This window comes from Ptychodera flava (assembly GCF_041260155.1).
Source record: "Ptychodera flava strain L36383 chromosome 3 unlocalized genomic scaffold, AS_Pfla_20210202 Scaffold_26__1_contigs__length_13983176_pilon, whole genome shotgun sequence".
In the NCBI taxonomy this organism is placed as follows: Eukaryota; Metazoa; Hemichordata; class Enteropneusta; family Ptychoderidae; genus Ptychodera; species Ptychodera flava.
Genome location: NW_027248280.1, coordinates 8,662,501 through 8,682,789, shown reverse-complemented (window position 1 = coordinate 8,682,789; position 20,289 = coordinate 8,662,501). Strand labels below are relative to the sequence as shown.

Genomic DNA, 20,289 nt, shown 5'->3' with positions numbered 1-20,289 from the left:
GATAGATAGATAGATAGATAGATACATACATACATACATACATACATACATACATACATACATACATACATACTTACTTACTTACTTACTTACTTACTTACTTACTTACTTACTTACTTACTTACTTACCTACTTACCTACTTACCTACCTACCTACCTACCTACCTACCTACCTACCTACCTACCTACCTACCTACATTCATACATACATACATACATACATACATACATACATACATACATACATACATACATACATACATACATACATACATACATACATACATACATACATACATACATACATACTTTCTGTTGTTGGTTGTGGCAAAAGAGTGCTCACAGATTCGCAAGTTGTTGCGGTAACTGGATCTACAGATCAAGATTAAATGCAGAAGAGATATACATGTACATAGGTTAATACATTCGTCGATTAATGGATACAAAGAGGTAGATAAATAGATAGATAGATAGATAGATAGATAGATAGATAGATAGATAGATAGATAGATAGATAGATCCATCCATCCATCCATGCATGCATACATCCATACATACATACATACATACATACATACATACATACATAGATACATACATAGATAGATACATTACATAGAAACATACATAGATACATAGATACATAGATAGATACATAGATACATAGATACATGGATAGATAGATACATACATACATACATACATACATACATACATACATACATACATACATACATACATACATACATACATACATACATACATACATACATACACATATAGATAGATAGACAGATACATACATACATACATACATACATACATACATACATACATACATACATACATACATACATACATACATACATACATACATACATACATACATGTACACACATGGATACATGCATTGCAATTTCAGAGAATATTACTAGCAATAGTCGGTCAAAAGCCTCTGCGGACTTATGGTAATGTGATTGATAGTCCGAAGAGCTAGTGTTCCAAACTAGCCAGATTGACAGCACTTTTCGAGAATATAGGATTATTCTTCCAAATATTTGCTTAAAATATATTCCAATATAAAACATTCTGAAGCACTTAATCAAGTGACTTTGCTCCTCTGTTCGCTTATCATAAGAAAACAGTAAACAGAATTACAATGTCATGAAAAATACATCAAACATGCCAACTTATGCACATAAAGCTACATACATTTAGCACTGATTCTGTAAGATGTAAGCCTTGTGGTATAGTGTCAAATGCAAGCCCAAACTATTACTTGCTACTTTATTATTCTAAATTTCGCATCGATCTTACAACTAAACATTTTTTTCTGAATTCTATTTTACAACTCAACATTTTTTTCTCAATTCAATACGAACAATGAAAATGCAATTCTTGACGTCGTTGAAAATTCGAAACGTTATTGATACGCTGCAGTATGTTTTAAAAGTAATATAATTTCTACTATAACCCTAACGGGATTTGAACCCCCACAAACTCACGGCAACATGAATAGTATAATAATAATAATAATATTTAATTCTTTAAAAACGCACTCCACAAACGTCTCAGTGCGCTGAACACAAGTATTTAAAAGATACAAAAACAGCTAAAAACTAAAAAAAACTACAATTATGAGTAAAACTTAGTAAAAAGATGAGTCTTCAAACAACGTTTAAAAGAAGTTACATTTCTGGCACAACGAATTTCTGAAGGCAGTGCATTCCACAGCAAAGGAGCACATACCGAAAATGCTCTCTCAGACCGTAGGACTTATTAAATATCCGCGAGAAGGAGTTAAATGCAATTTCTCAGAAGATCGCAGATTTCTTGATGGTACGTACAGATCAATTAAATCGGGCAGATAAAGCGGTGCATCACCTCTAACAATCTTAAAAGTAGCCAATAAAATTTTGAATTGTATACGAGCTTTCATAGGTAACCAGTGTAAATCAATGAAAACAGGGGTGATGTGGTCATATTTGCGTGTACCTGCAGGGGTTTCGTTAAAAGCCGGCCACCGGCCATATGGCCGGCTGTAAGGCGATCATGGCTGCCTGTTATTACCTGAAAATCATGTAATTGTTGTGCCGCTTACAGGAATAAATAGCTGGTAACAAATACAGCATATCGGCAAAAGTTTACAATGATCTGTATCCTTAATGCTGAATTACTTGTTTTCAACACTTTTGCGGGGTTTTAGTGAAAATATTGTGTTCGTTTGCTCGCATTTGTCGATCGCGCGATGCCTCGCTAACTGCTTACAGATGTAGGTACCGGTACAGCATAGAACACGTCTATACCACGTACACAGGGTGGTTGGAGGTTAGGGGTCATTGAGCATGTGCAGTAACGCAACATTGCGTCGGCCATGAGATGTGGGTTAAGCGACTCAGTTGGGTCAAAATTGTATAGACGGGTTGATGAAGAAAGGTACAGCCGATGGCAATTTCTCAGATCACATTGATACTTATGCGGCGTTTTATGAATATTTATCGGGAAATGTTTCTTCTGAATGCATCAGCAATCGCCTACCGCGATCCATGGCCGTGGATTGTAAACACCTTGCCTTACATAGTATAGCCTAGGCCTACACGTATCGCTAAGGGATCCCAGCTTCCTTTGTGGATGATCATAATGTCATATTTCTGAATGCAATACATGGAAATACAAAATTAATGTAACTTACCATTTTGTGATTGATTAACTGTTTTCCAACTTTTTATAGCTAATTTGGAACCATGTATTTTTGGCCATGGGGGGTACGTGTCATACAGGGCTCAAAAAAATTAACTTTTTCCCCTGGTAGTCCCACTGGGCTACCATTTTCTGAAGTTGGTAGCCCAGTGACAAGGTCTGGTAGCTTCCATGCATAAAGGAGTTTTTTTGTAAAGGATATTTTTTATTCATATCTAGACAATGAAAGATTTATTAAGCATGATTCTATCAAGGAAGTGAATTTTCTAGTCATTTGACGTCAATACCTGCATATCATAGCCTTAGGAGAACGGTACAACATGCGTAGTGGACAACGGTGACGCCTCAAAGTTTGAGGACCCTACCTATTTACACATACACAGAGCTTATATGCAAATTTTGATGTTCGCCATGACAACGACTTTTCACACAGCACATGCACACATACCGGTAGCATGGCTAAATAGATTGGCCATGAATTTTAGGATGACAACTTGGTACAGTCATGTTCTCAATACTTTCGTGGCAATTTTGGCCATATTTCTCAACCATTGTATACTTTCATGGGATGACCTCATACACTTCGGAAAGCGTACTTTCTGGATTGCCCCAAAGCTTTTTCTTTGCAGTTTGAATAATTTTGTGTTTAATTGTGATTGATACATTGTGATTAAATAACTATGAAAATGAATTTTCATTGGCCATCATTTCCCGAGCCTGTCATCCAAATACATCAGTTCAGATAATGATATTTTATTGAAAGTTTGTCGCAACAAATGCGACTGCACTGTCGCCTTTTAACTTGCATAACAAAGTCATAGTCTATAGCCTTTCTGTGTCTTGCTTGGTTGACTGTATGAACATCAGTTATCTCACAGCGATCAACATCATGTCATCCACTGTCCAAGGCTTTGGTAGTCCATGTGGGCTACCATTCCATGGGTTTTGGTAGCCCCAGGGAAAAGTGGTAGTCTGTGGATGCAGGACTACCGCTAATTTCAAGCCCTGTGTCATATAACCAAACATCCACACGCTTGACGGTTGGTATGGCTTGGCCGCCTGTAATTTTCATATGGCCCCCTGTTTCAAAACTTAGTGAAACCTCTGACCTGTGACGAGACGGGCTGTTGCATTCCGAATAGACTGCAGAGGGTTCAGTTGGTCATTTGAAATGCATAGACCAGACTGTTACAATAGTCGAGTCTAGAGGTAACGAATGCATGAATGAGTTTCTCAGTAGTGGGCTTATCGAGTAATTTACGAATTTTACCGATTCTTGATAAAGAGAAATATGCGTTCCTACAAAGTTGACTGATATGTTCAAACATAAAGCAATCCCTGTTGAGAATAACACCAAGATTCCGAACGACAGGAGAGGGAGTGATGTTAAGTTCACCAATCCTAAGGTTATTCAGTTCTGCCATGTCGTGTTTCAAGCGTGATGAAAAATGAATAACTTCGGTCTTGTTATCGTCTTGTTATCTTGTTACCGGCATGTTACTTCTCATCCATCCGCGAATATCATCAACACACATTTCAACACCGGCGCTAACATCTTCAGGTTTATTGCAGATAATGTACATCTGTGTGTCATAAGCGTACATCATGTAGTCAAGATTATGGCCTACTATAATATCCTCTAGTGGTGCTGTGTAGAGCGTGAATAAAATTGGCCCGAGGACAGATCCCTGTGGAACGCCATACTTCACTTGCGAATGATGAGAAAACACAGTTCCAACCTTGACACGATGACTGCGATCGGCAAGATATGATCGAAACCACGAAAGTACTGTACCAGTGATGCCAAATCTAGATCGGAGGCGATGTAATAGAATACCGTGGTCGATCGTGTCAAATGCGGCGGACAGATCAAGCGTTACGAGAAGAACATCCTTCTTTTGATTCAGGGCAAGCATGATGTCGTTATGGACACGAGAGCGGTCTCAGTGCTATGGTTGGCACGATATGCACTCTCACATCTTGTGAAAAGCTGATACCTGTAGAGATGATCGTACAACTGTTGGGCAGCTATACGCTCAAGACTTCTGATAGGACAGGTAAGTTGGACACTGGTCTGTAGTTCTTCAAGATATTCTGGTCAAGATGTGATTTTTTCAACAGTGGCCAAATAATAGCTTATTTGAATTGACTTTGAACGATGCCAGACGAAAGTGATGCGTTGAAAAGTTGAGTAAGGAATGGTGCGATCAGATCGATAGAATCTTAAACGAACTTCGATGGCAACACGTCAAGGTCACATGATTTTGAGGACGACCGCTTTATTAGTGTCGTAACATCGTCAACTGATACTGCATCAAAATCGGTGACGGTGTGACTCGGTAACACATCGTTCTTCCAGGCGTCAGAGCATTCATCAAGGCCTTCTCGAAGTTTGGAAACCTTGGACTCGAAAAAGTTCAAGAATTTTGAAGGCATATCCTTCAGAGGTATATTAGATGGTAAAATATTTGAATTGGTTGCCTTCACACTTCAAATAGTTCTTCACAAAACCATGGTGCCCGTACTTTATCATAATCCGCTTTTCAGTCATAGGCGCGACATCGTCGAGTACTTCGGTGACAGCATTGTAGAAAAAGTGGGACAAACGCTCGACATCATCATGACATGGATGTGTGGCAAAAACATTGGTAAGTATGTTTTTAAAGTCTGCTGTGTTGATTGTGCTAAAGTCACGCCGTGATATCTTGAGCTTGTTATTGGGTGGCCGCTGAACATTTAGTCCAAAGTGCACAAGACTGTGATCGGACTCGAGTGACTTGTCAACTCTGACGAAGTGTAGAAAAGAATCAGCGGTCCTTCGGCATGATTCGACTCATTTACATGTTGATTTAGTCCCATTGACTGAAGCAAGTTTGACAGCTTGATGGTATCAGGCGAGTGGAGGTTGTCGAAGTGAAAATTGAAATCACCCGCGATTAGAAGATGGCCAGGTGAAGGCACAGCTGTTTCTAAGAGTGATGAGAATTCAGAGACAAAGTCACTGATTGTTGCTTTGTTCTTCTTAGAGTTTGGAGAACGATAAATGGCGATGGTATACAGGATTGACTGACGGATCTGAATGTAATGTCTAAACATTCAAAGGATTGGAACACATGGGATAGTTTTGCGACGACTTTGAGATTGGAACGTGCGAATATTGCGACACCGCCTCCCGACGATTGGAGCGAGACAGCTGGTGATGGTTATTGAAGAATTAATCTCAGCAATAATGAGATCATCTTTGCTTGTCAACCATGTCTCCGTGATTATCAGAATGTCCAAATTTTCTTCTATTAAAGTTGTTGCTATTGCGCCAATTTTACCGTTGATAGAACGGGCGTTCTAAAGAGCGGCATTGAGCTGCTGTTTGTTGAAACATGAAGATATCATTGGAATCTTTTTCAGTACAGAGTCCCGTTTGTTCACAACTAATTGGCTTGGTCGAGTTGTGATTAAAGTCAGAATGGCCGTCGGGTTATAACAAGAAATCACCTGTTCACAGACCGGGATCTCGTGTAGAGCACTGGTTCGAAAATACCTGCCGTGAAACTTTTGGCACGGTCGTTTGTCAAAATTGTCGGAATATTTCGATACCTCGGCTTAACGTGTTTACGGCCAGCCTTGCATCTACTTGGTCTGAACGGGAGCGATGCAGGATTTGTTGACATGTTCCACACCGACGAGCAAAAGGTCTAACGTCTTCCATATAGTGATCGAGCCGCAATCTTGAAAACAGAATTCGGCGTCGGAACCACAGGTCTAGAAATGCTCAACGAATTCTGCCACCAGGGACGAAAAAACGCCAGATAAAAACACAGTCCGTTGCTTGAGTAGATCAAATGTTCTGTAAAAACTTAACGGCTGTAAAAATGTCGGGATAAAACTGTAAAAACACTAAAAAATGAGAGACGAGGTAAAAGGCTGCCGATCGACAGCGCCACCACATCAGTAATACAGAAAGTCGAGAGAAATTATGAATTGTAAAATTGAACTGAATGCATGAAAGGCTGGGCAGACAATGGCCGATAGAGGTCACTGTAACATGAAAATCTCAATTTCAATGAGCTTGAAAATTTGGAATTTTCAACATTCTGTACGAAAATTGCAAATTTCAATGAACGTAAAAAATTGAATTTTCGACACTCTGTATAAAAACTCCAGTTGTCAATGACGTGAAGAATTACAATTTTCAACATTCTGGACAAAAAAGTCCATTTCCAATAAACATGTGGAATTGCAATTTTCAACATTCGGTATTGAATTCAGAATAGAGTGTTAATTTGTAAAATTGAATTTAGAATAGGATATTGAGTTCTAAAATTAAATTCAGAATAGTTCAATTCAGAATAGAATATTAAGTTGTAATATTGAATTGAAAATGCAATGTGGAGTTCTAAAATTGACACAATTGAATTCAGAATAGTCAAATAAAAAAGTAGTAGTTTTTGCAAGGCTTGGACACGATACTTTGTGATCTAAGTTACCCGATAGCTCTTTGCATGTGTAAACAAACTCCACGGTTTCTTGTTACAGTGCACCGATTAATTGCTCGGTGTTTGCTAAATCAAAAATAAATAGACTCTGAACATTATCTAAAATCATTTTTTAAATCTCCTGTTTTGACCATTCGGCGAAATAGAAATCTCATCAACGATACATAAAGTAATTGAATTTTATGTGCATGTCATCCTTGCCAAGATTTAGCGACGTTTGCACACATACTATTACCAATAGACTCTCATTCTAATCACAGTCACAACATATCACTAATTCCAACAGTTCGTAAAAAACTATAAGTGAAACTACAAAGCATTTGCAAGCAAAAGCGAAGTACCAGAGACCAGAGCAGCGGAAGAAAAGAGAATGTGTGACAAAGATGGTGCAGAATGAAAGAGTGCTTGGGATTTTAATATGCAAGCACGTACCTATAGTGAGGGCTGATAGCGGTAAGAACAGAATACAACTAAAAGCCAGGCAGTCCAGGGAATTACAGTACACAGATTACAAATGCCTACATGTACGGTAAAAACGCAACAGATACATACGGGGCGACAACACACGAAAATGTATATCAGACGAAAGGAGACATCGGACCTAGGCCGTTGAACTTGAAAACGGAGGCCACATGCATTTCCATTTGATTAAAAGCAATGAACGCTTCATCTGTGAAGAGTTTTTACCACTGACTAAAACAATTTTCATTGCTATGTGGCTGTTTTCACAAGATATTGACCGTTTGATCTTGGAAAGTTGAGTTGCTTTTACGTGCAGCCAACGCATGCCGGTGCGGTAACAGACAGTTCACTATGCTATGCCTAGCTATGCATGGCAGGGCTGTGTGTTACTGGCGTTATACGGCCTCCCACCACAGCCCTGCAGACTGATATAGAAAAAACCGCTGGTGGCTCCTCAGAAATACGGCAAGCAGTTTCTCCTCCGAAAACAGCCGATTTTGAATCCAAAACTTGCATTGGTCTTCGTTTTCGAGCACACCCATGCACCTCGCTTAGGTACACGATGTGCCCAGCCGCACTTGTAAACTTACGCAAAGCCTACTTTTCTCTCTCTATGCGAGGGAAGTGTTCGTATCCGCCGCCATTGTTAATCTCATTCAACCCATGAGCACTCCGGCGAAAACCAGCGTGAGTCTAAACCATATGGAAGTCTAAACCATATGGAAGGCGTATGATGTAACAGTATAGCCACGTATGGCGAGTATTTAGTGAAAAATAAAAATCAAAAAGCAACAAAAACAAAGCGAAAGAAAGCTAGAATTATCAATAGCTGAACGCAATATGATAGTTGTGCAATGGAAAATAAAAAAAAATAAATAAATAAGAAATGAGCGTGAAACCCGTCCGAGCTGAGCGATGACGTCATAAGTGTGTTGCAATGCATTCTTGGTAATGAAGGTAAAATTTGTATATAGCATGTTCTATGGTAGTAATAAGAGAGAAAGAAAGAAAGAAAGAAAGAAAGAAAGAAAGAAAGTAAGAAAGAAAGAAAGAAAGAAAGAGAGAAGGAAAGTGAGCAAAAACTAACAGTTCCAGAGCTGGTCTCTGGAACTAATAAAGATGTCGTTTCAATCAAACATCAACTATATACGATTCACGATCTAAATAATCGTTCAGGGTACAACACATGGCTTTTTTTCGATGGATCATAAATGTCAATTTCTGTGAGAATTACCTCGTCATACTCGACTTACCTTTTGCTCAATGTCATTACTTATTGGTTTACCAGTGAGCAAAAGAGAACAATTTTTTGTGGAATTAAACAATGGCAACATAAAGCCCACAAAACTTTCTAATAAATATACAGATTCTCATATCATCATGATGCCCCCCCCCCGGAGGACCAGGTAACCCTGACATTAACAAACCACCATGAATTAATGTATTTGCAAGTATTTTATAGCGCCACACAAATGATAACAATGCATATAGGCTCTCTAAACCTGGCTTATGGAATATAGATTATGAAACGTTCATTTCTCCTCCTTACCAAGATGACAGTACATAGCAACATTCAAACACGCTTACCAACATATACCGACGTACACCAATACTTCCAAAAAACTGCTTAAAAACATACAGGCTCATATTGACGTACATCCGACGATCAATAACGTTTACCTAAGCTAATAGCAATAGTAAATAAACATAATTACGTTCTGTGTCGTATTGCTCTCATTCATAAAGGAATAACTTTGTATGAAATTTTAAATATCACTTGAAATGGGAAAGTCATAAACGTAAAAGTAAAAGAAAAAACCAATAAAACTCTGAAGGTGTTCTCGCACAAGGACATACATGCATCCCCACACTCATGCATGTCTGGATAGATAGATAGATATATAGACAGACAGACAGAAAGACAGACAGATAGATAGACAGATAGATAGATGCCCGCAGGCATGAATGCACACACAAACGTGCATACATAAATTTAATTGGATTTAATTTTATAGAAAATTTCGCACGTGTGTTCTAAAAACAATTAGACGTGTAGACATGTCACCATAACTGTTTGAGTTGTTAGCAAATGGCGTCCTTTTTACGCCTTTAGCTTGTCATGATTACACAGATAGTATCAATCTTCTGGCGAATATGCGTCTTCACGAAAAAATGTCTATAGTGGGAACAGGAGAGTTGTAACGGACTAAATTTTACTTCATGTTCCCAGACAGAGGAACCTTTGCATTTTGGTTTAACTCGTTTACTCGTTGCGAGATCTCTGAACATGCTAAAGAAAGCAAATGAGCTTTCTCCTAATAACTTTCTTTAAGAATGTACATGGAAGAATTGACATTTCTAACGACTATCGGTCAGAACCCCTCTATTGCGTCATACTGATGACTCTGATTGAAAGTCTAGTGAGCTAATGTGCAAAATAAGCCAGATAATCAGCAATTTATAAAACATTGGCTCAAAATATATTCACATTTAAGCACTTATAAAGTGACTGATTTACCTTCAGGTGTGTATGCAGATACACGTGCTGAGAATCCAATATCTTCTATTGACCTATCGGATGTAAACTGTATCCATGCATTCGGTGACCCACCGAAGGACCTCGTAATTCATCTCCAGAATGCCTATAGATTACAGTTGTCCCCGTCTCTGGCCCACGTCCACATCCGGCCGACAAGAAATCTTTTCCTGCTTTGGCTGTAAAGCTAATGAAGGCGACTCTAACAATGACGTCATAAGGTGCCGACAAAGTCAAGAAATAATTCAGCCTGTTGCAATACTGATTCGGAAAATTTGGAGTGGTTACCATATATGAGTCACCTGGCAGTAAATCTAATCTTTCTGAGTAGTTGAATGTCTGCCTTTGTGTCGTTGTGTTGAAGACCGCTGAAGTTTCTGTAGACTCTACCACCAGTAGAAGAAAGAAACAATGTTTGTTATGGTATTACTCAATTATTATCCAAAACTGAATATAAAACGATATTGCAATTAACTATTTTGGTATTAACTATTGTATCAGATGCGAGTCATACTATATTTGGTCGACTTCTTTTATAAACTGTAATTGCCATTTGCACAAGCCAAGTTCACCTTCTCTTGACATTAAAACCGCGATTATCTCCTGGCCGCTCCATGTTATGAATTCCCCCGCCCATATCATCAGTTCAGTTGTGTCGAAGCTGTTTTAGGTCGGTTATTAATGTGCTTATCAGCATAAAAATATTATTTTGGATCGTATGTGTCCCGCGATCGAAACCTGACATTTCTAAAAATCATTTACATTTACATACACCAGCATATTTTGAGTCATTTTTTTAGTTTTATCATGAATGCGAGGTTCTTGTTACTAAAGTATAACGTCATATTATTGGTGTGCGACTACTATATATCCTATTCCACATGTAGTGATACAGTACCCGGACTACTTTTAAAATGTAAAAAACTTAATAAAAAATCAGATTTTTACATTGATCTTTTTTTGTTGTTGTTCTTCAAACGCAAAACTGTGGACGTATTAGGGAAATATGGGGTATGAAGATATATATTGTGTAAAATACTAAATACAGTCATTATTAATTTTTGATACTTCTGGTGGGAAAAAGTGTATTCTGCTATCCCTCTTTGCGATAAGGTGAACAAGGGATTGAGAATGTCGACAAGGATAGCGTTAGGTAATGTCAGAGAGAAAGTAATTTAGCGGTTCATCACAAAGTGATGCCGAAAAAAACACGCGCAAATGAGGAAAGCCTATATTATTTAGGCAACTGATTTCTGCCAGAACAAAACTTTAAGGCCCATGTTAATTTTAAACTTCGAAAACAACGTCATAAGATATGCGTGACCTGAGCAATTGTTAGACATTGCTCATTGCATGTGACTGACCAATGTAAATCAATGACAGCTTGCCCATAGCAACACATTCTCCATGACAACGTGCGAGCTAATATTATTCCAAAAGAAGTTAAAAGAGTTAAAATCGTCTTCATTTATGCACAGACCTCGAGAGAAACGGGACAGGCAACTGCGAGGTTTCTTGGTGCGATCTATCTTGGAATTTTTAAGTTTATTTATCAAGCGGTCCCCGACAACAATACTTCGTACTTAACACTGATTCTCATTAACGATCAGACTGACGTTCTGAATATGTACACTTTGCTCTTGCATGGCACGTTCCGAGTAATGACACAGAGAATTTGAGGGGTTTTTTGGATAGTAGTCATGGTGATGTTCTGGTAACGATGAAGATCAAATTTTGGATTCTAGCCGAAGCCAACGGGAAAAAAAACAGACGATAAAAACAGTGAACATTTAGCCATCGACGCTGCGGAAAACTCTTGCTAGGTATCGACAATAAAAGTTTACATTCCCTACCATACAAATCTTTGATAACAACAAACATTTACAAGTTTAACAGCTCTACACTTCCCCAGTCCTGCGAACGAAAATCTGACCTTTATTTCATCTGTCACGCAACATTTGACGAAAATCAGGTAAATAAAAAATGACTACTCCATCGGAGCTAAAATACACGACCTCTAACATGTTGGTACTGTTTTAGCCTAAAGAAACGTCAAAGTTCGGATAAGCTACACATGTGTACATCTGCAAAGTACTAGACAATATATTTGTAACACTGACTTTCGCTGTCAGGAGAAACTTTGCGATAAATCGCGACTCTCCATGGGTTGGTGGAGTCAGAAGCGGTAAGGTAGACATGCATTTAAACAAAGCTGAACACTGTCCTCGTAATTTGGCCGTTCACAGTTTTCAAACAACAACATTTCAGTAGTTAACATACATACTTTACCGAATCATGGATCAATCCTCGCACAGAAAATATTCCGAGGGTTAAAATACTGCAAAAACGAGGGAAAATTCTGAGATACACGGACGATTGCGGAATGTAAACAACTCTGTGATGTCAACTGCTGTCAAGTCTGGAACTGCAGGGATATGTGTTTCGAATTTCTATTCGAAGCTTTGTCACTTTACAGCAACATACTAACTCCCTGCAGACTTCTAGTTGCATCTAATCTCGCTACCAATATGTAAAAAGTACTTTAAAACCATTTTCACGAATTCTTCTCAAAATAGCACTTTTCTTTCTAAAAATGGAGTTGCGGGTAATCCGGAATAACTTGTAATCCGAAAACATTATTACCGTACCCGCATGCACGTGTCTATGAACCGGACGTTGTGCAGTCGATCGAGTCCAGCTTCATTCCGTCCCGACCCATTAATACCTCTTAATTATTCAAAGAAAGATCGTACGCTGCTAATCCCATGAACCCTTTTTTCTCTTTCGCAGTTGCCCGTCCCGTTTGTCTCGAGAGTCTATGATTTATGCTAGGAAATTACGAATTATTGCAGTTGGCTTGTGCAAGTGATAAGTCAGTATGTTTATTTCCTAATAATTATTCAATTCAACATAGCATCTATCATACGGCGAATGACGAAGAATGCTTCTGTCATAGTTTTGATCCACAATCCATTACTGCCATTACTTCGAGAAACGTTTTAATTATACGTTCCAGATTTCGAACAACTCTTCTAGGTCGCAGAGACTTCTTTCGCCTTGCACAATTCAAAATGTAAGACTATTTAGGTGTGGACCTTTTCATTGCCTCTTCAAGATTTTATTGTTGAATGTTAATGGTTTATTACCTGCAGGCCCGCAGATGTAAGGTTTCATCACGCTGCAAGGACTGTCATCCCATCGATGCCCAAAGGCACCCCTACATAATTGAAGAGAATTATAATATCACACCACCCTTTCATTTGCTGATAAGGCTCCTCTTTTGTTTTTGTTTTGCTTTTGTTTACCAGAGTTATCAACTTTCAACTATCAAGCCGTTCGGTACTATCCATCGACGCCATGTGTAATCATTTCAGGAGTTGGGATCGGGAAAGATTAGCTTCCTTTCTCCTTCGATCTAGTACATTACAGCAAAACTCAATGTTCAGGATAAGAAATTGCCTAAAATACGACAGAGCAATGCTGTAACGATATGTACAAATTCTTGCAATAACAATTGATCAAAACGTTTGAGAGTTAATAGTCGCGCCAACGGCTTACTGACTACGCATGCGCTTATTCATAATATACTATGCGAGTAACCACAGGTGTACCCTTCTTTCTTGGGCACCGCCATGTTTTTTGAGTACTCGTAAATAAACAATACGAAACAAATTACTATGATATAACATGCCTTTTATAAAATATACCTCTTTTATTAGCCAGTAAATGTTATTATACACCTTGTCGCTGATACAAAGTATCGTTGATATAGATAAACGGAGAAAACTGTCGTGCATATGAACGGGGGCATACGCAAAGACTGCTGGGATTGAATTATAGAAGAGCGCCCCCTGTGTCAATAATTAGATTCAAAAATTGCAAGTTTTTAGAAGGAACGCTATAGTTTTCAGCTTGCAAGTGGAAGGTGGGCAGTGCGGTTACCAATGCAATGATAATTATTGCATAATACGTCCTTGTTTAAGGTAGAACGCACCTCGGGGACAGACATTCGGACTCTCAAACTTTTACAATTCTCTTCTGATATACCACATGTGGGGGTTCATTTTAAAGCTCTTGGTGAAAGAAAACTGTTTACCGGCTTAGTTTTTCGAAATTCGAAAATTTTTATTTTTCTCCATAGAGTTAACACAGGGATGGCGGCCATTTTGAATTTCTAATATCGGTAAATCTTGGGTAATTTGTTTCTCTAGTACAAAAATTTGCACGGTGACCCCCTATTTTTATTCTTGATTTTGAAAGAGAATGATTGAAAGATCCCTTGAGGAAAGTTAGAGCAAAAGTTTAAGTCTTTCACTTTCGAGGTGCATACTACCTTAAAGCCATAGGCTGTTATCATTGTAAAAATTGCCAATTTTTGTCCAAAATGTTTACACGCTACAGAAAATCTATGCCTGCCCTGCTGCAGGGTTGACGTCGTGTAAGTACGTGAACTGCTTTCATCAGAGGGAAACTGGGCATAGTTGTCATATAAACGTTTATGAAGTAACAATTACAGTTTATCATGAATCAATACAAATAACATTGCCAATCTTAACCCCTGGCGCGACACCAAGGGCTGAGCCCTATATAATATTAATTATAATATTATAATAATAATATGTAACAGGTCTGACCTGAGAGCGAGCGCAGCGTAGGGTATATCGTCATTGATGTTTTCAGGCGAAAGCATGCTAATTTCTGTGTTTGATGCATGATGCCATTGAGGTTGCTATTGTTGTGATTGTTTTCTAGCATAACATTTATAGCAATTTAACTCGGAAATGCCAAGTTCACTAGCGAAAATTATTTAAAACTGGTAAATTATATGATTCAGATCAGTTTATTATATTAAACAGGGGCGGGAACAGAGGCAGTCTAATGTAAAACACGTACTTGATAATTCCCGTCGGTAGCTAGCTCTCAGCACACTATTTTTAATTCTCGCGTGAGTTGACCGTTCGTTCTCGCGAGAGTAGGCTTGTTTCAAAATGGCGGCGCCTAGTGATGACCGATCCGGGCCTTCAAAAGTGATCGAAAATAGTCATTTTGAAACAAATTTCACGCTTTCTTTGGAACAGAGAGATTCTTTTGTCGGCAATACACATTGTCGAGTAGTTTTTGTGGTAGATGATATCTTTAATTTCACGCAATCCGTGTAAAAGTATTCAAAATGGCCGCCTCCATGGAACTGTGCTCTCTTTTCAAACTCATAGGTATATAGAGATTCCATTCTAAATTTCTTGTACACGCATTAGTCTTAATGCTCGCTTCGCGAGCGGCCTTTGGCCGCTCTCGCTGCGCTCGCTATTAATTATAATAATATTATAATTTTCAATAACACACCGCTTTAGATTAGATTTTCGCGAACATCTAAAAGTAAGAAAACGGGTAAGGGTACGGTATATCCATCTAAGGCATATGTTTCTATGTTTTTGATCTGATGATCTGTATGCTAGCTTACCCTAGGTGGAGACATCGACCACTTCCATTAGGTCCTCCTGGTGCCCAGTGCTTATAGCCAGTCAAATCATCGCCATCGGTTGTTACCCACGTGTTGACATTATTCTGATAGCCGTTTATCCAGATGTCTGTATTAATGTATCCATGACTGCTGAGTAGTGAGATTATTTGCAAGTGTATTGATACGCTCAGATCTTTCACCAATATCATGCCGTTTTCTGTGCAGGAAGCTTGTGCTTCAGCGAACGTTTTCCTTTCATCAAATAGTACCGTATTCTCAGCTAAACAAATTTCTACAAAAAAAATGTACGTTTGTAGTTTTCCATCACTGCTTACACTTTCCACTTTGTGCTGGACATGGCTCCAGCAAAACGTTCAATGAAAACAAAAAAGCTAAAACTAGGAGCTTTAATGAAGAATAGCGCAAAACCTAAAACTTATTGTGTAATTACAAACAATACCAGCAGTTTCGGGATTGCTTTCTTTTAAGAAAATTGAAGTCTCTTTAAACTTTTGTCAATTCTGTAGACACATTTTCTGAAACGAGTCAATGTGATTTCCATGTAAACACTTGTTTTCTATTGAAGACGCATCCCTCGATGCTTATGGAGGGGTAAATTTGCTCGTTCTCTGCTTCACACTCCATATATGACTGTTAATATACATTACACAATGCCAGCCAAGCCTTTCGCGAGATTGGATGACAACACAGTATCGAAATTGGAAAGGTCAATTAGCATTCAAAAAAACGCTGTCACATGTTTTGTCTGCTAAAACGTATTAATGCCGGGAATGGTGTATCAATATACACCTGAAGCAGTTGACATTAGCACATATTCCAACTAAGCAAATATTGCATGTATGTATGTATGTATGTATGTATGTATGTATGTATGTATGTATGTATGTATGTATGTATGTATGTATGTATGTATGTATGTATGTATGTATGTATGTATGTGTGTGTGTGTGTGTGTGTGTGTGTGTGTGTGTGTGTGTGTGTGTGTGTGTGTGTATGTATGTATGTATGTATGTATGTATGTATGTACGTATGTATGTATGTATGTATGTATGTATGTATGTATGTATGTATGTATGTATTTCGCATATTTACAATATTAGCTTGTACTACATTTCATTTTACCACAATAAGACCGTTTTTAAATATAAATGAAGTCACAAATCTACCTTTGTATGCAGTTAAGGTAGCAGAGAAACCGGACGCTTGTAACGTTCCATCAGATGTTAAACTTATCCATACATTTGGTGACCCAGAGAACGACTTTGGTAATTCACGACCAGAATGCCGTGAGATTACTGTGGTACCAGTCTCTGGTTTAAGTCCAAGTCCGGCCGACATGAAATCGTATGCGTATTCGGTTTCAAAGCTGTGGAAGCGTACTCGGATACTAACGTCATCGGGTACGGAAGTTGTCCAGAGACAGCTAAGAAAGCTGTCGTAGTGGTTAGGAAAGTTTGGTGTTGTCAGTGTCAATGTGCTTCCTACTGATAAATTAAACCTGGCATGACAATCTGATGTCTTGATTTTTGCGTTGGTAACCATTGATGCTGCCGTTGATTCTGTTATAAAGGAAGAAAGACCTCAGTATGTGCTTGCGGTAATTAATATAAGTACCAATACCAGTTTAATAAATCACAAACTTGTCTGAGTTAAATTACCTTAAATTTTCATGAAAATATATGAATTCTTTATACATTGACATATTAATTCATCCATCGGTTCTGTCTGTGGCCTCTCAGCTAGGCGACTGATGCCGTATGTTGTGGGTTCGAATCCGATTGAAAACTAGCCGTATATCATTCATTCATTTATACATTTTATCCGTTCACTCATTCATTCATCTATCCATCAATTCATTCATTCACACTACTTTTTGAATGCCGGTAGATGATTGAACTACTTGGGAATATGGCAAACGACTTAAGTTTTGCCGAGAGATGTCTTATTTCTGACAGTTTCTGTTTAAGGTGTTGCAAACCCATTCCTACAACTGCTCAGGAAGTGGTCAGTCGGCACTTCTGTACTATGTCACTTCCATTCGAAATGACAAAGAGAAAACTAGTTTCTAGTTCATAAACCTATCATGATAGTTGGAAATAAATATGCACAAAAGGTGTTTACAAATAGCTACTAAGGTGTTAATGCCAAAGGACACTTCTAATGGTGCTGTGTATACATATGCCAAACATCGTATTTTTTGCATTCATGTTTGAAACAGGTAAGTCGGAGAGCAGGTTCCAGATCATGCACTATTTACATGAAATTAATATGTTTAATATATGCGTATTTCTGACTTAGTTTTTCTCTGAAGGGCAGTTTTACAAAATAAATCACATCTTATCTGTAGTAACCTGCATATCAAATGTCGTAGCTATCAGACTGGTAGTTTTTGAGAAACCCAGTTTTTGACCAAAGAAAATGTAAAAAAATCCCAAAATTACAAACTTGTAGGTGCCATCATCATTTGAAAGCATCACATTTGTATTATCCCTATGAACCTGCATACCAAATATCAAAGCTATAAGGCAAGCAATTTTGGCGAAAACAATAGTTTGACCAAAATTGACAAAAATTATCTTGAAAATAGAAATTTATGTATTTCTGCACAATGTGAACAAATCTGAAAAAGCTCCTTATGGACCTACCTATCAAATATCAATATCCGAGTTTGAAGATTTTTAAAGATATTTTGAACAAAAATGACAAAAATGCCTTAAAATAAAGATATACAAATTTTACCTTGATATGAACAAACCTAACCATGAGGGAAAATGCCAAGAGGGTTTGACCGGTTAAGAAGGGCTTGACTACGCAGTTTCTGCGTAGTGAAGCGTCATTACGTATTCATGGTGACCCCTGGCCAGCTGTAAATATCTTTGGGGGCTGTTGTCTTTTGGCCTGCTTTGCATATGCGTCGTTGGACACGACCTGCCAATCACCCAGGTAGTCGATTAAACTATTGATTGACTGTTTACCGACCCAATTAACACTATCCAGCAGTATCAGTCATATTTTAATCGCGTGGCCCGGGTGGGCACAACGTAGGAACGCGTGTATTTCTATGTGTGCGTTTCACTTATGGTGTTGTTTGTACCATCGTGCGTTTGAAGTCCTTGTTTCACCTACAGCATTACCTTCAAGGTGACAGGCTTACTATTAATGTTCAGTATCATTGCACCGAGTTCTGCCCACGGTGAAAACCACCTGTTTTGCCTACTAATTACTGACCGTCGCTGCCCGTCCTGAATGTAGCCTATCTATAGCTACAGTAATCACATAAATCATTTATCAGTTTTGATATATACTCCTAAATTGTAAGTTTGATCAAAATCGATACCACATTCAAGGGCTATGCAGACTGTCCATGTACGCACACACAGTGACAAGAAGGCGGCAAACACCTACTCAACAAGCACATCGAATCGGCGACAAGAAACATAAAAAGCGCTAGGCTCATCGCCAAAACAAACGCGCCAAGCGCTAACAAAAACCCATACCAAGCGGCCGTTTTCAGGGCCACAAATACTCCAAAAAGGAACTTCCAAAAATACGATAAAATGACATAGAACACACAAACACTTAAAAGAAATAACAAAAATCGTACACATAACAAACAACTGAAACACGACATTAGATACAAAATAAACAATCACAGTAACGTAACAGAAAACATGGCCGTGGAAATAAATCAGCTATTTCCAAAGAAAAGCCGACAACAACATGAAATTCAACAACAACCTATCATCGCTCAAACTATGAAACTCCGAAAAATAGTACTAGGCAAAAGCCTTAAAATTAATTCGGACACCAACAAAACCAAACAGAATAAAACCACCTCAGGATTTCAACAAATAAAGTATAATGTGACTACGCTACATCGTGAGACACAAACAATCGCAACACCAATTCAAAGAAAAGTCAAATTGGACTCCACGAACAACAAAAAACAAAAACTTGAAAGCTATCTGAAGCTTCTAAACTCGCACTTCTAGAGATATCCTTTCAAACAAGGAAACAAAACATGTCGCGTGCCAAAAGAAATATAAACCTGCTTGCAAACAATGGACAAATTTTGGGAAAATAACCCTTTGACAAGGGTCGTTTTTCGTTATTGTCAACACAAACGATTACGTACTCGAATGCGAAAGGCAATTACGTAACACTCAGTATTATACACAACAAGCCAGAACAAACAACGAACTATTAATGAAAATGTACGAGAACAAGCACATCAACCAGGATACTTGTAAGTACCTTGATCCAATAAACATAAAATCCGTACCCCGCAGTGGTACTTATTGCCTAAAAATTCATAAACCTCCGCAAAAATCTAAAAGACACACCAGTCAAAACAAAATTTACCGAAGTAAAGAAATATAGAACAAACAAACCGAACCACCAAACGGACTCACAACGTGACCAAAATTAATATACTTGCCTCGCTAATCGGAAAGCAAGACCACTAAAATGCATTAAAATAATTTTTCACAAAACACAAACTAAGGAAAGAATCTACACTGTGACTGATGAGAAACCACACTCGGGTTTCGAAACGCAAGCGTCAAAGGGCGACTCTATCAACTTTTGTAACAACATAGGTCCGGCTGCGTCTCGCC

The 20,289-nt window shown here is 38.3% G+C and overlaps 1 protein-coding gene across 1 annotated transcript in view; it reads right to left on the bottom strand.

The window, feature by feature from the left end:
• The window catches only part of LOC139125851 (cubilin-like), a 164,436-nt gene that overhangs the window by 42,149 nt on the left and 101,998 nt on the right, over window positions 1–20,289 (bottom strand). Inside the window, exons 5-9 of the mRNA XM_070691949.1 lie at window positions 16,840–17,232; window positions 15,653–15,944; window positions 13,338–13,408; window positions 10,174–10,577; window positions 306–372 (exon numbers count right to left, since the gene is read on the bottom strand). Coding sequence (XP_070548050.1) covers window positions 10,219–10,577; window positions 13,338–13,408; window positions 15,653–15,944; window positions 16,840–17,232 — 1,115 coding nt within the window. The 3' untranslated portion in view covers window positions 306–372; window positions 10,174–10,218. The remainder of the gene's footprint in view (window positions 1–305; window positions 373–10,173; window positions 10,578–13,337; window positions 13,409–15,652; window positions 15,945–16,839; window positions 17,233–20,289) is intronic.